General features: G+C 41.8%; 1 protein-coding gene and 1 long non-coding RNA gene across 2 annotated transcripts; one reads left to right on the top strand and one right to left on the bottom strand.

The window, feature by feature from the left end:
• The first annotated feature begins 1,421 nt into the window (after nt 1–1,421).
• Nucleotides 1,422–16,367, top strand: LOC138968952 (zinc finger and BTB domain-containing protein 17-like). The gene is made up of 7 exons (XM_070341635.1): nt 1,422–1,554; nt 6,824–9,367; nt 9,784–9,984; nt 11,111–11,473; nt 11,948–12,157; nt 12,680–12,895; nt 13,344–16,367. Exons 2-6 carry the CDS (start codon nt 6,827–6,829, stop codon nt 12,878–12,880), a joined length of 3,516 nt encoding a protein of 1,171 aa, XP_070197736.1. The 5' UTR covers nt 1,422–1,554; nt 6,824–6,826; the 3' UTR covers nt 12,881–12,895; nt 13,344–16,367.
• Nucleotides 4,674–5,298, bottom strand: LOC138968954 (uncharacterized). The gene is made up of 2 exons (XR_011456327.1): nt 4,888–5,298; nt 4,674–4,840 (listed from the first exon to the last, which is right to left on the bottom strand). It is a non-coding gene; the product is annotated as an uncharacterized lncRNA (long non-coding RNA).
• Nucleotides 16,368–16,957: the final 590 nt, after the last annotated feature.

Here is a 16,957-nt window from a genome sequence, read left to right as displayed (position 1 = left end):
AAATTTAGTCATCGCTGAATCAGTAGCTTACCTTAAATCCCCACATAAATCAAACAATACCTAGAAAACAGACAAAACTTGCCTTCACACGTGTCATGAGCGGCCTTCGGCTTCTGTTCGGCCTTTGACCGGTTATTCCCCGTGAACTAGGCTACACGAGATTCAGTGTAATGTGATCTATGGTCATTTCTTCACATCTGGGTCAGATGGTATGATTTAAAGTGGTGCATGCAGGAGCGTCATATTTCATGAATCTGTGAAGACATTCTCGGATTTGTCGGTTGCGAGAATCAAAATATGACCACGGGGAAAGATGTTAGTCACACCGGAAAGCAGTGCGAACTTGGTGTCTAAATCAGTTTATTTTCTGTACGTCCATTTTCAGAGTAAACATGGCATATCTATATATGTTTGGATTCAGAAATGGTAAAGAATGTGAGATGAAATCTTTGATCGATTACTAAAGTTTTAATTTTAATTAGAATTTTCCGATTTTGAATGACCAAACTCAACTAATTCTTATGTGAAATGCAGTACCATATTTCGAACTTAGTTAAAGATTGCTTGACCAAAATTTCAATCAGTTATATTGAAAAATAAGGGTGTGACAGTGCCGCCGGGATATTACGTCATCGAAGACATTTATTCAAACAAAATTAAGTCATCAAAGATATTTATTTAAAAAAAATTAAGTCATTGAGAAGACCAAAAAAAAGTCTGGGGATATCATCTGGCACAACTTGTAATGGCAGTGTTCGGTAAGATCTACAAAGCAGTTTTCTGGGAATCAGTTGGCACACACACACACACACACCGTCGGCACACACACGTAACACACACACACACGCTGACTCCGTCTCGACACACAGTGACACTGATCACCACACTACACACAGACCGTGCACTGACAAACACACACACACAGATCAAGTTCCTGGCGCCGCTAGCCACCGTAGAATACGCTACACTCCGCGACACACAAACGCGTGGAGTGGTTGGGAAGACTCAAAGTGAAAGACTTCAAACTGATACGGATTAAATAGGCCTATTGATCATGGTGACATAATATAATTATTAGCTCGATACGGCAGCGGATGGGAGCAGGGGAAACGCAATGCATGACCCGGCCGCCGATCGTTTCAGATTTTGATGGCCTCCAACTAAATAATCTCAGTGGCTCAGACTATTGTATACAGCCCGTATATTATGTTGTTTGGGCTACGTTTCCTTGGAAAATCCGTATGTTTCTGTACCAAACAACTTTCGGTTTTCTCTGTTCTCGCTAAGTAACGTCATTTGAAGAAGGCGCAGAGAACACTTATCGCGAGATTTCAAACCGAAACCAAACTAAGTCGGTTGATGCAGAATAGTTCCGGTCTGCATGTCCTCAAACAACTACCGTTGCATTGTGGGACAGACGCGTTGCGGCTTGTCGACTGAAAGTGTTGACCCAGAAAAACGAGGAGGAAACAACTTCGTCAGGACTCATTTTTGCGTTGAAATCGCAGGAAAAATAGTTTCTAATATTTTCCAGAGCATGTTCTACGTTTAAAGGTAAGCACTGTTTACTAATTCCATGCAAACACGGCAAAATACAGAGGCTACGGGCGATAACCGGTTGGGAAGATGATTGTTAATTTCAAAATGGCGTGTGATTACTGCCCCTGTAGTAAAGGGCGACAATTGTCTTGCTCCTCCTCGCCGAATTATCCCCCAAATCGACCCGAATTTACGTTTTTCGCGAAGATGAAAGCCTGTTAGAGGGCACACCAGCAACCCAAGTGGTGATTTTCATACACAATGACTCGGGCGGTCAGAAATGTCTGGACAAACAAACTCGGAAGAAAAATGGCGTATGAGCGACCGGGAACCGGCGGGATAATATCGACCCAGAAATGAAAATGTTGATTTTGAGGGGGGGAAAGCTTGGAGTAGGTTCCCCTTTGTGGAAAGACAACCCCGTCCGTTAACACTCCTTTCGTTTTTTTTATGCTAACCGTTTCTTATATTTTCAAATGATTGCTCTTTCTTTGTGCTGTTATTTTGGGGATCATGACGAAATTTAGGTTGAATTATGTTCAAGGTCACTGTTGCTTGGCGAAATGGCGGCTATATCATGTGACGTGCACGCAGCGCGTTCGCGTCGTTAGGTTGAGTGTGGCAAACGGTGGAACCACCGAACGTTTAGATTGTGTTTCTGCAGACGCCAAAAGAGAGCTTGCGTGATGCCTCTGGTTTTATTTTCATACCAAGTTATCAAATCTTTCGATTTTGCAGCATGTGATTGTGAAATAAAACACTAAAAACACACTAATGAGTAGGAACCGAAACGTGCCATTATAGTTTTATACACATTTTGTGTGTGTGAAGACAGCAGAGGGAAAGGAGCAATTTCAAATCAGAGTTTCAAATGATTACACAGTCTGAAATGCCATTCTTAGAGTCTTGTATGATAATCATGAGCATTACCAGAGATCTACAAAAGTTAAAATTGATAAAAAAAAAAAAAAAAATCCTTCCACCAGTAGTAACAAGTACAGTGCAAGTGTAACTGTTGAAGTTCACTAAGCCCACCAACATTTCTACCAGCCCAAAACATTGTCTCAGAGTCAGAAAGGCAGTCTCTGTATAGACACAATGACACTTTCCATGTTTAAAAGCCTACTGTGAACTTGCTTTCTCTGTTTCTGCCCCTACCATCTAGAACAACATCCTACCAATTGTCTGTTGTGCAGAATCATTTCCTTCCTTCTAATCTGCCTTCTATTTCTAAACATATCTCTTCAAACAGCACCTCTACTGGGCTCTAGCCGTTCTTTTTTCTTGAATCATTACATTTAGTAAAGTTTTGACAATGTTTTTTTAACGTAGAGGGAGAATTGAGACGAGGGTCGTGGTGTATGTGTGTGTCTGTCTGTCTGTGCGTGTTTGTGTGTAGAGCAATTCAGACTAAACTACTGGACCGATCTTTATGAAATTTTACATGAGAGTTCCTGGGTATGATATCCGCGGAACTTTTTTTCGATAAATGTCTTTGATGACGTCATATCCGGCTTTTTGTAAAAGTTGAGGCGGCACTGTCACACCCTCATTGATTGAAATTTTGGCCAAGCAATCTTCGACGAAGGCCGGACTTCGGTATTGCATTTCAGCTTGGTCAGTGGTGGCTTAAAAATTAATTGATGACTTTGGTCATTAAAAATCTGAAAATTGTAAAAAAAAAACTTTGTATAAAACGATCCAAATTTACGTTCATCTTATTCTTCATCATTTCCTGATTCCAAAAACATATAAATATGTTATATTTGGATTAAAAACAAGCTCTGAAAATTAAAAATATAAAAATTATGATCAAAATTAAATTTTCTAAATCAATTTGAAAACACTTTCATCTTATTCCTTGTCGGTTCCTGATTCCAAAAACATATAGATATGATATGTTTGGATTAAAAACACGCTCAGAAAGTTAAAACGAAGAGAGGTACAGTAAAGCGTGCTATGAAGCACAGCGCAACCGCTACCACGCCAAACAGGCTCGTCACTTTCACTGCCTTTTGCACTAGCGGCGGACTACGTTCAGTTTCATTCTGTGAGTTCCACAGCTTGACTAAATGTAGTAATTTCGCCTTACGCGACTTGTTAGTTTTCTCAGCTGTGGAAAGGTATCCTTATCCCATACATGTACAAGGCAGGACAGATTTGTAGTAGTGGTGTGAATGATAAGAGCACAAGAAGTACAGTATCTTGAAGACAAATTGTAATTCAATAATTTCAAACCAATTTTATAAGAAGGCCCCTGAGAGAAGTCATTAAAGGTTTAAAGATACACAGTACTTATCACACACACCTAAGCAAAACAGTTCAAGGGGATAGCACTTCACGGGTATTTACCGTGCATTTTCATACACTAGGTACATCTATGCATAATATGGTTACACCACGCTTAACACTTCACACTTTTAAAGGGCAACTGTTTGGTTATGGCCCTTAAAAAATCCATTGAATTGATTGAACAGAATGAAGTCTCATACAAGTGAATTAGTGTTTGTCTGTGCACTTAAAAGACCTGGGTCAAAATATCTGAACGCAACGTTTTGTTTTGTCAATAATTAAACTTTCCAACAACATACAGTGAAGTCCGGCTGTAGTGATAGACCCATATAGTGATAGTCCGGCTGTAGTAATAGAATTTCTGGGTCCCGGTCCCAGTTGTTCATGTTCTTTGTTAACTTAGTCCGGTTGTAGTGATATTTTTCAGTCCGGATATAGTGATACTGATAGTCCGCTTGTAGTGATACTATTTTCAAGTCCCGGGGAAGCTAAAGTCCGGCTGTAGTGATAATGTTCGAGAGTAATCTCCCTTTACCAAAATGGCGAGCAAAAGCCAGCCACGCACTGTGCTTACCCTGAAGCGGAAAATTGATCTGACAATTTTTCATTTAACCCTTATTTCTAAGTGGCCCTTCTCTCTCTCTCTCTCTCTCTCTCTCTCTCTCTCTCTCTCTCTCTCAGTCTCTCTCTCTCTCTCTAAAACACACACACACACACACACACACACACACACACACACACACACACACCGGCTGTTGAACTGCCAGGACGGGGGTAGGTTAACACAGGACATTTGCAAGCCTGACAAAGACGACAGAAGAAACGTCACAAAACGAAATCAATAGTGGTTCCAAAATCACCTTGTTACTGCCTTGAGGCTAGTTTACCAAATGTGCCGCCGCATGTAGCAATAAAAGCTTTGAAGATATCACTACAACTACAAGCGATTGGCCGGATGTAGTAATAAAACCTACAAAAATATCACTATAACCGGATGTAGTGATAAAACCTACAAAAATATCACTATAACCGGACGTCCGGATGTAGTGATAAAACCTACAAAAATATCACTATAACCGGACGTCCTGGTGTAATGATAGTCCGGATGTAGTGATAAAAAAAATTTGGTCCCGAGGGCTATCACTACATCCGGACTGCACTGTACTTGGTTTTTTTATTTTGAATTTTTGAACGGTGGCAGTCTATTTGTTTTTGGATTTCAAGTGACACTATACTGAACAGTCACTTGATGAATTTGAAGGCTTGATTATGTAAATTTTGAGAGTCAAGACTATAGCCGCTCTGTTAAAGCAAAGCACAGACAAGTAATAGTATTGTATGCATATCTTACCAGACACAAGTATATATGATAAGAGTTCTGTTTCATGAATGCTGCCCCCCCCCCCCCCCCCTCCTCCAGCTTCTTTTATTTAAAGGTACTCACCCTCTCTACCCTGATTTTGTTTCCCCCTTCATTTTCAAGTATTCACAAATCAGTCTCAACATGAAATGACACACCCATCTTGATAAACTTCTCTCTGTTTGTGTAACCACCACCACCCCTCACACCTGTATTTGTGTAACAACTATTACCCCACACACCCTTCCCACCCAAACTCCATGTCTCTGTCTGTCTCCCCTTTGTTCTGTGGTCTACTGAATGGATTGACTCCCATTGAGTCAGCTTTCCTTTTTGACTCACATGCGAAGCAAAAGTGAGTCTACGTACTCACCCGAGTCGTCCGTCCGTCCGTCCGGAAAACTTTAACGTTGGATATTTCTTGGACACTATTCAGTCTATCAGTACCAAATTTGGCAAGATGGTGTATGATGACAAGGCCCCAAAAAACATACATAGCATCTTGACCTTGCTTCAAGGTCAAGGTCGCAGGGGCCATAAATGTTGTCTAAAAAACAGCTATTTTTCACATTTTTCCCATTTTCTCTGAAGTTTTTGAGATTGAATACCTCACCTATATATGATATATAGGGCAAAGTAAGCCCCATCTTTTGATACCAGTTTGGTTTACCTTGCTTCAAGGTCAAGGTCACAGGAGCTCTTCAAAGTTGGATTGTATACATATTTTGAAGTGACCTTGACCCTGAACTATGGAAGATAACTGTTTCAAACTTAAAAATTTTGTGGGGCACATGATATGCTTTCATCATGAGACACATTTGGTCACATATGATCAAGGTCAAGGTCACTTTGACCCTTATGAAATGTGACCAAAATAAGGTAGTGAACCACTAAAAGTGACCATATCTCATGGTAGAAAGAGCCAATAAGCACCATGGTACTTCCTATGTCTTGAATTAACAGCTTTGTGTTGAAGGTCACATGTATTTTGGTAGGAAAAATGTGTAAAGCAGTTCTTAGTGTATGATGTCATTGCTATGTAAAGGTCAAGGTCAAGCATGTGAGTCATATGGGCTTTGCCCTTCTTGTTAAGTTTTGAGCCGTTCTGTTAAAGCAAAGCACAGACAAGTATTGCATGCATATCTTACCAGACACATCGAGCTATGAAATTTATAATGAAATGCAAAAATCAAGTTGCACAAAAATAGAGTAACAGTTCAGCAGGTCTGGGAAAGGGTAGTTTTTTTTATCAGATTTTGGTGGAGGATTGAGGATAACCAAAACATTCTGTGTCTGAACGTCAGTTAAAACATAAAGAATTCTTCATTCATTTTCAAGAAAAAAGGAATTGAAGACTAACCTAACTCTGTCAGCATTTTAACGTTTGTTTCATTGATTTATAAATTAGAGTCTTTCCTTATTACACTTACACTAAGTTACAGAGGCTTCTTCAAGAGAGTTCTCATTTTAGGAGTAGGTTTACAGTTTAAATCGTAGTGTCACAGGAACATAGTTTTGTAGTTTACACACAGCTTATATGGTATCTTGTCAACACATGATTTAGTGAATGCTTTATAATTGACAGGCATCAGTCACACACTACCCTTTCGTCAAGTTGCTATTTTGTCGCAGGTCATGGCAGAAGCAGAGCAGCAGTTTGTGACAAAGGAGGGGGGAGAGAATGGAGGTGCTGTTGATGGAATCACAGTGACTGACGCACAAGTCCTTCAGACCATGGAGATCCCAAAAAACCTGATGCAAGAAGACAATGCTGGAGATGCCTCAGCAGTCACTCAGTACGTTGTCGTTTCCCAGAACGGACAGGTTGCAGACGGCGGTGCAGATGGGGAGACTGTGGTGCTCATGCAGATGGATGGGGAAGGGGACGGGGAGACTGTAGAAGAGGTGGTAGAAGAGACTGTGCAGGATGTTAATGAGGACGACGATGATGAATCAGGTCTGCTGCAGCCGGGTGAAGCACTGAGAGGCGGGGCGGACGATGAAGGTGAGACTCGCATCATCAACCTTGAGGAGGATGAAGAGGAGGAGGAGGAAGATGCAGGAGACAAAGAGGATAAGAAAGGCAGGAAAGAGGATGAAGAACTTGAATTTGAAGTGGAGGAGGGGGAGGATGAAGAGGAAGGCTCTGCAGCAAAAGGTGCGAAAGACGATGTGATGCAGCTACCAGCACGTGCCATCCAGAACCAGAGCCTTACTCCTGCACATGAGAGTGAAGATCCACCCAATGTAGAAACAACCGCAGCTCCCACAAAGAGAACCATCCGATCTCCAGAAAAGATTGCAGCTGCCCGTAAAGCAGCAGCCTCAGCATTTGGCTTTGATGACCCAGAGCCTGAGCCTTCACAGGACAAAGAGCCAGAAGAAACCCCAAGCCCAAGGCGGGGTAGGCAGGCCAGATCAGCCAAGGAAGCTGAGAAAGGGAGCGAGAAAGAGCCAGTAGAGAAGACTACACCTGCCCCAGAGAAGCGACGGGGGCGGCCATCCAAGGCAAAGCAAGCGGAAGAGGAGACTCCAGCAGAACCTGACACCGCTGAGAAGAAAGGCCGCAGGGGGAGGAAGTCGGAGTCACAGGCTGAAGAGGCTGAGCAGGAAAATGAAAAGGAGAAAGAGGCAGCGGTGGAGGAGACACCACGGAGGAGAGGCAGACCACCCAAGAGATACATGGATGAGGAGCCAGAACCCAAAGAGAAAGAAGAGAAGAAAACTCCAGCCTCTGCAGGTCGAGGTCGTGGGCGGCCACGCAAGGAGCAAATTTCAGAGGAAGAGGAATCTGACAAAACAAAGTCTTCTGATGCTACCCCACAAAGCTCACAAGAGTCTTCAAGAGGCAGGGGTCGGCCGAAGAAGGCGGAGACCCCAGTTGTTGAAGAATCCGCTTCTAAACGTGGCCGTGGACGCCCGAAGAAAGACGCTGTTTCTGAGGCACGCGCTGATGAGGAGGCCGATGAAGAGAGCATGGAGGAAGCTGAAGAAGAGGTTCCAGCTGCTGAGGAAGAAACCAAAACGCGTAGGTCAGGTCGTCCCAAGAAGGCTGCTGCTGCAGGTGAAGAAACCAACAAAGCCAGCGCACGTAAAAAAGACACAGAGTCTGACGAAGGGAAGGGCAGCCCTCGTGTTGCTAGGAAAGCAGCAGTTCAAGAAGCTGAGAAAAGCAAGAAAGGTAAAGACGATGAACCTACTACACCTTCTAGGAGAGGGAGGACAAGATCTCGACGGGAAGATGACGAAGACTCCCAGCCTGAACAGGAGGCAGAGCCTGAAGAGCCGGGTCGTCGCACCAGGAAGCGTGTCCATGATGATGAATCTGTGTCTCCTCAAACACCAACACCAGCGTCTCCTGCAACTCCAGCCCGCAAAAAGCCACGCTCACAGGCTGACATTCAGATTGTGCCAGCTGCCATGGCCAAGGTGAAGGATGAACCTGTTGAGGAGGAGGAGGAAGAAGAAGAAGAAGAGGAGGAGGAGGAAGAAGGAGAGGAGGAGTCTCCAACTGGAAAACCAGCGGCCCCAGTGCCAGGGACCCCTGCAGCGCCCACGGTTCACGTCATCGCCTCGCAGTCTGTGACGATGGTGGGTGGTCAGACTAGCACTCCTCTGGTAACCCACCAGGAGGCCTACAGCTTTGGGGAGCTGGACGCCACCACAGACATGAGCCAGGTTGAGGGCTCCAGCCTGGATGAGTCGGGCTACAACGCCGAGATGGGCACCCAGACGCCTGGTGAAGAGTTCGTGGAGGTCCACACAATTTATGAATCTCCCAACCGTCGCTCGGTTCAGACTCAGACAGACCCACGACTCAAAAAGAAGAAGTTCGGCCCGCTCAGCCATGACATGGAATGTGACACCATGGACCTTGAAGAGGATGATGATGAATATGATGAGTACAGGCGTCGGCGACGACGTGAAGATGACATCAGCCTGTTTGAGGACAGCGAGCCTCGTCGTAAATCCATTAAACGTAATACAGAGGAGGCGCTCAAGTGTCCATTCTGTGAGAAGGCATTCATTGGTCTGGTGAAGCACATCAAGAGCAAGCACTCTGAGGAGCCTGACTATGAGGAGGAGATGCGCAACGCCAAGTGGAGAGAGAGGATCATGAAGGTTTCCACCACAGGGTCTGAGGAGTCTGGAGATACTTGCACCGAGTGTGGCAAGGTTAGTAAGCTTACCTTTGATATTTGTTGTAAGTTAAGGCATTTTTTCTATTGAAGTCACTATCTTACACTTGAGACTAGATTCCTTTCTTTTGTACAAATCTGCTTGCTAAAATTTAAATCCAGCACTGTATTTGGTAAGTATGAACACTTAGTAGTACCTGTACTGTCTAATTCATACAGTTAGGTGGGGCAGTCTTTTTTGTGATGATATGCTAAGATGCTATTAATGCTTTGAATTATAAATTTCTAACAGCAACAAAGAACAGTGCAGGCCACTACCCTTTGAAGAAGCATAGCATATCTTTTTGTGTGTGCAAATAACCATTCTCTTTACTACGTTGACAACATTTCTCTGTCTGCATGTTTTGTGTGTATCAGCACCTGCTCACTATGTTGTTGTTATACTAAATGCAGGTGACCAAGAACATGAAGCGGCACATGGAGCTTCACCAGCAGAACCGCATGCAGATCCCTTGCCCCATCTGCTCCAAGGTAGTGCTCAAGACAGGCATGAGCTCCCACATGCGCACTGTGCACTCGGGACGCAAACCCTACAAGTGTCCCCATTGCGACTACTCCTCTGCTTTCCGTGGAAATCTCAACACCCACATCAAGGTCAGTGTGCTGATGTTTGTGTCATGATTAGGTCAAATTTCTGTAATTTTGTGCTTAATGAGTCTGATTTTGTCTTGCCACTCGGTTAATTGTACCAAATAATTGCTTTTGAGAAGTGTCAAAAAGGATTCTCACTTTTGAGAAGTGTCAAAAAGGATCCTTGAATTATTTGTATGATTTATTGACTCACATGCGAAGCAAAAGTGAGTCTATGTACTCACCCGAGTCGTCCGTCCGTCCGTCCGTCCGGACGTCCGGACGTCCGTCCGTCCGTCCGGAAAACTTTAACGTTGGATATTTCTTGGACACTATTCAGTCTATCAGTACCAAATTTGGCAAGATGGTGTATGATGACAAGGCCCCAAAAAACATACATAGCATCTTGACCTTGCTTCAAGGTCAAGGTCGCAGGGGCCATAAATGTTGCCTAAAAAACAGCTATTTTTCACATTTTTCACATTTTCTCTGAAGTTTTTGAGATTGAATACCTCACCTACATATGATATATAGGGCAAAGTAAGCCCCATCTTTTGATACCAGTTTGGTTTACCTTGCTTCAAGGTCAAGGTCACAGGAGCTCTTCAAAGTTGGATTGTATACATATTTTGAAGTGACCTTGACCCTGAACTATGGAAGATAACTGTTTCAAACTTAAACATTATGTGGGGCACATGTTATGCTTTCATCATGAGACACATTTGGTCACATATGATCAAGGTCAAGGTCACTTTGACCCTTATGAAATGTGACCAAAATAAGGTAGTGAACCACTAAAAGTGACCATATCTCATGGTAGAAAGAGCCAATGTACCATTGTACTTCCTATGTCTTGAATTAACAGCTTTGTGTTGCATGACCTTGGATGACCTTGACCTTGGGTCAAGGTCACATGTATTTTGGTAGGAAAAATGTGTAAAGCAGTTCTTAGTGTATGATGTCATTGCTAGGTTTAGTTACCCTAAAGGTCGAGGTCAAGCATGTGAGTCGTATGGGCTTTGCCCTTCTTGTTTTATTTAGTATTTACATCCTCCCCCCATTCGTTTTCATATCAAACTAGATCGTTGTCATGAAAAATATACCGCATTCAGAGAAGGGAAGAATCTAAATAGTGGTTCTTATTTGACAGGGGATGCACTTGCACACTCGCCAGTACTTGTGCAACACCTGCAAGGCTGCGTTCAAGACCCTGGGCGCCCTGATCGGCCACACCAAGCGTGTGCACGAGGGATGGAAGTCCCCCAACCAGAAGATCTTCATCTGCTCCGTGTGCGAAAAGCGGTTCACCAAGAAGTACCACGTGGACAGGCACATGCTGATCCACACAGGAGAGAAGCCCCACAAGTGCACAGACTGCGGCCGCTGCTTCAACAACAAGTCCAACCTGATGTCTCACATCCAGCTGGTGCACAAGAAGCTGTCTCCCTACATGTGCGACATGTGTCACGAGACCTTCAAGCGCAAGAAGCTGCTACTGGAGCACATTGGAAAGGTGAGAATGTGGCTGTTATGTGTAAGCTAATCTCTTGTGTTTTTCATGACATGGAAGTTGGTGTGAGGTTTCCTTGGATGATACCTACCCACTATATGATCATTAAAAAATTGGTTAGATACTCCCATCTATGAGATAATCAGACAATCATCTGTAGTGTTCACAGCTAAAAGTTTTGTGAGGGGAGAAAAGTTGCAGTCTGTATTCGCAGAGGAAAATTGTCTCAGTCTTGATTATTGGAAAAATGGTAGAGTTTACTGTCATTTCATTCTTTTGGAATTTGTCATAGGTTTCTGTGGGATTTGTAACCGGTTTCTAATGTAAAGAGAAATATCTGAGTTAGAAAAGTTATGTCAACATTATATGGTAAATACATTTTGCCTAAACCTGACCCTGAATGATAAACACTCGGAGGATTGCAACAACTTGCAAATAAAACGTCCCTAAATAACAAACATTCTTTGTTTGGTGCAGATCCATGTTGCCCATGGCGAGGCAGCCAAGGCCATGCAGGCGTACATCCGTAAGATCGAGGAGGAGGCGCCAGAAGACGAATCCATGGAGATGGAAAGTGAGGCGGGCCAGCAGACCATCACCATTGCCGCTGAGGATGGCGGAGAGGAACAGACTGTCTACCAGATGTCGGACGGAACCTACCAGGCTGTGGTCACTGACGCTTCACAGGTAAGGCAACAACATTAGATAAAAGTAGAAATATGAGAGGGCAGTTCATTGTAGCCTATTAACAAAACCATGTGACATTGAAAAAATAATCCAAGCTACTTGATATGTTGTAAACTACAGGCTATATCAGTCAAAACAAAATTCATAGGAAGAGGGAATATGTATAGCCTGGAAGCTTCAATCGTAGGTTTAGGCTCAGTAAAAGATTCTTCAGTAATATAGCTATTTTTTTTAATTTGTCACCTTTGATAGCCCTGAAAATCCTTAGAGGGAGAGGAGAGAATGTGTGGAGTCAACGGCTGATAACAAAACATGACTGATCTTCAATAGTCCTATTTGTTGATCGTTGGAACGAAGCTACATTTTCAGTTGCAAAACTTACTTTACTTCTTATAACTGCCTTTCGTATTTTATCTTTCAGGTAGGTCTGCTAAGAGGCTCAGTTATGCTACTCTGTAATATTTTAGTAATAACCTGACGAGATTGACACCCTTCTAATACTTGTTCCCTCCCGTCACACAGGTGCTGCAGGGCCAGACGTTCACCACACTGCAGACAGAAGGCGGGCAGGAAACCATTATCATCGTCCAGGCGGCCGACCCGGATGAAGTGACACACGCCATCGTGGAGGGGGAGGAGGGGGTGCAGTTTGCCATGCAGCAGGCTGAGGAAGAAGAGCCTTCCACCTCCACCACCATCTTCACTGCTCAGATGCAGACATGAGCCATTGCACATGAGGTGAATGTGATTTCATAGTTGTAGCCCAAGAATGTGTTTGTCACTTTTCAGCAGAGATGTGCACGGTATTGAATCATGCTGTTCAAGGATGACTGGTTTTTAGGTTCCAATATAATGATTTAAAAGTCACCCCTGCGTTTTTCTTTTGAAGATTTTAGTTTTACCAATATAATAATTAATATGTGACTATTCATAACATAACAAGATTAACATTCAAGGGGAACATCTTGTGCTCTTGTTTTGCTTTGGTGGGTTTTAATTTGACACAGATAGATGGAACCATTGCACGCTACATGACAGCTACATGACAGTTTAGTACGTGTTAATAAGGAAGAGGTAAATGCCTACAGTTAACGGTATTGTGTTGTTTGTTTGTATTGAGTAGTGAGTGCTAAATAGAAATGAAAAACACTTTGCTATGTCTAATAATTATTGTTTGTGTTTGCAGGAGGGAAGGAAGAGCTGATGTGAACAAGACTGCTATCAACGTTGTGCCTGATGGAATAGTGAGTTGTGGAGATAGGACCTTTTTCTGATTTTCATCCATACCACATACCAGTGACTAACTACTCTCCTGTCTCTGTGGACATTTCAATGATGAATTTCATTTAATGGAACCTAACAACTCTTCTTACTCTTGTATACTTTATGAATTCAACATTGCATTTATAGAATTTTTTTTTTTTTTAAATGTACAATTTATTATTGACTTTGAAGATGATGCTCATGCTGACAGTATCCAAATCGCCATCAGAGACTGAGAAAGTGTATCTTCGTACCCAGGCTAAAGTTGCAAGAAGACTGCTTAGTCAAAGCTGTTGGCTGTCATTTGGCCATGCAAATAATCTAGCTCTTCAAAACTTTGTTTAAGATTATTATCATCTTTGAATGATCTGGCTCTCCAAGAGGTGGATTGCACTCACACAGTTGATATGTAAACTCCTTAATTCTTCCTTGGATGGGTGTGTGTGATTATGTTACTTGCAGAATTTGAGACTGATGTGTCTTTTTAATGTGTAAATGTATTTGTTGGGTCAAGTAATAATATTCCGCGTTTTCAAGTCACACTGGGGTGTAATTTTCAACTGCTCAGAAGTCTTTCTAGAGTAGCGTACATTCATTATTGGGGGAGAGGGAAGGGATTGTTGACATGCATGTATGCCGTTAAGCTTCAAGTTTGCTTTTATGCATTAGATGATAATTTATTCTTTCAATAGAAAATTCAAATGCCATACATATATTGTAGTTTTTACTACATCTGGCGTTGATATTGGTTGAATGAGATTATCACGGTGACTCGCAATAATTTCTGGTTTGTGTTGAGTGTTACTGACAACAGAGGGAAAGTGTGTTTCTGTGCGAGTGTGTTCCATCAAAGTTGGTTACATTATCTGATATTGCCCATGCCTGAGTGATTCAATGAGCCTGTTGTTTCAGTCTGGGGAGTAGTTGCCATTGTCCAGGTTTACATTTTATACACTTTGTCACATTTTGCATGGTTATTGTTTTTGCATTTCCAGTTTGAAAAAATACTGCATGAATGTCAGGCCGCAAAGCAAATCTGTTCCTGAATACAAGAGCACAGCTGAAATCCATGTCATAGTCTTCTGATGGTTGACCTATAGTGGTTTGAATGAGAATTAAACATGAAAGAAACATATTCTCTAACCCTCTCTAAAATGAAATGATGAACAGAATGAAGATGTATTTTTGAAACAATTTGTATATCATATATCAGAAAAGTACTTTCGATTTGAATAATGTATTGTGTATTGTAAATAGATACTGTGGAAGTAAAATTCTGTTCCCAAATTGTTTTAGCCTGCTGGTTACTTGTTTTGCTATGTTTCTTTGTGTTATTTTGTGAGTGTGTGTACTAATACGTACTTACATGTATTATTAGAGAGCAAGCCCTTTTATTGTTTGTGCATAGACCCTCTTATGACCTTTTCACCTTCTGAGTGTACAACTTTGTTTTCCCTTGTCAGTTAAAAAGAACAAGTGTTCACAAAAGTCAAAAACACATGGTAGGAAGAGTGTGCTGGGCAACATGTAGAAAACAGTGTGGTTTGTGTTCTCTTCAACCCTCCCACCACTCACACACCCCTCCCCCCCCCCCCCCCACCCACCCCCTTGTAAATGTTAACCTGCGTGCACTATGTTGGTAATATCAGTTTTGTTCTAAGTGTCCAAAAGTGTGTGTGTGGTAAAACACTGGAGTAACAATCAGATTTCATGTTATAATCTGTAGTTTGAATGATATACCTGAATCAATTGTGTTCTTCTTTTCCGCTTTCAGTAATCTCTGAAAAATAGTTGGCCTGCAAGCAAATCCAAGCTTAAGTAGGCTGTTTTAAAAATAAATATAAATGTTCTGACCCTTTTTTTCCATAAATGTTTGTGCGAATGTTGGTGTATGTTTATTTTGTATGCATGTTTGCCAGGGCATGTTTAAATTGTACCTGTGCTCTTTTTTCACAAAGTGTATAAAGTTCTTTTGCATTTGACCCCTATAAACCGGGTAAACCTGTTCTGATATTTTCATATTTTTCATTTCTTCAGTTATTACTTTACTTTTTTTGAAGGTTCTCTTGTGAATATTTTTGTTAATTTGTAACTGGCAATGTTCGCAAGCACATGCACAAATGGAAATTCCAGAATGAGAGGATGTGGTATTTTGTTACTGCAGGTTGGTTTTTGGTCAGTGGAAACCTGTTGGTATTGTACTCTAAAAGTGCAATCTTTCTTTCTTTATTTGGTGTTTAACGTCGTTTTCAACCATTCAAGGTTATATCGCGACGGAGGGAAGGGGGGAGATGGGATAGAGCCACTGGTCAATTGTTTCTTGTTCACAAAAGCACTAATAAAAAATGTGCTCCAGGGGCTTGCAACGTAGTACAATATATTACCTTACTGGGAGAATGCAAGTTTCCAGTACAAAGGACTTAACATTTCTTACATACTGCTTGACTAAAATCTTTACAAACATTGACAATATTCTATATAAGAAACACTTAACAAGGGTAAAAGGAGAAACAGAATCCGTTAGTCGCCTCTTACGACATGCTGGGCAGCATCGGGTAAATTCTTTCTAAAAGTGCAAAGCATTGAAATTTTGGTATCATGCAATCCTTACAAAAATGTGTGCATGTACATGGAAACATAGCATGTTGAGTGATCATAATTGTCAATATATGGATCATGTGAGCTGCATGTCTGATTTTTGTATCAGCTGATTCAAGAGTATGAGTGAGTATGACCAAGTAGGTTATTGAAGAACAATGTTATTCTGTATGTTGAGGAGATTCAGCTGACTGAATCCATGTACAAAATTCGCAGTCAGTCTCTCTAAAAGAGCATACTTGTGGTTCTTGGTTCTTGTTTCCACCCCTATTTTAACCATTGCAAAAACTTTTTGGTCCATTGTTTTTCTGCCATGCTGTTTTAATAAAGAGGTGTTCATCAACTTTCATTACTTCTTGTGTCACTGATTTCTTGCATGGTTGACTGCAGAAAAATGATAGTTGATACTGTCCACCTGTCATTGTGCTTCCGTTTACAAACTCGTTTGTAGAATTGTATTGCAATTATGTTTTACTGTATCAGAAGATAATGTAAATGAAACTGACCTTTAAAAGTGCAACATGCTGAGCTTTTTCTAATTGACAAATAATAACTGTACAAAAAAACAAACATTGGTAAAGATAAGACATCACAGTGTCAGACCAAGAATAGGAACCCTCCTCCCACCTTTCGATAGTTGTGAGCACTCATTTTATGCTCTACGTTACCCGTATATGGTAAGCCTATTGCTAACAGTGGAACAAATGTTTAAACATTCATTCCAAGTAAACCATCCAGTGATCTCTATTTGTCTTCTTTGCATTTTTAGCCTGAAGAGTACATGTACACAATACGACAAACTGAACAATGTATTTCACTATCTATTGTTGTAAATCATTGTAAACCAGATTGAAAAACAAAATTTGATTTAAAAAGACGTCTCAAAAATCCGCTGAGAATCAATGCACTTGTGTATACAGCTTGGCCAGGCTATGTGCA

This window comes from Littorina saxatilis, linkage group LG6 (assembly GCF_037325665.1).
Source record: "Littorina saxatilis isolate snail1 linkage group LG6, US_GU_Lsax_2.0, whole genome shotgun sequence".
NCBI classification, from domain to species: Eukaryota; Metazoa; Mollusca; class Gastropoda; order Littorinimorpha; family Littorinidae; genus Littorina; species Littorina saxatilis.
The sequence above is the reverse complement of the archived record's forward strand: the minus strand, read 5'-3'. Positions and strand labels throughout refer to the sequence as shown.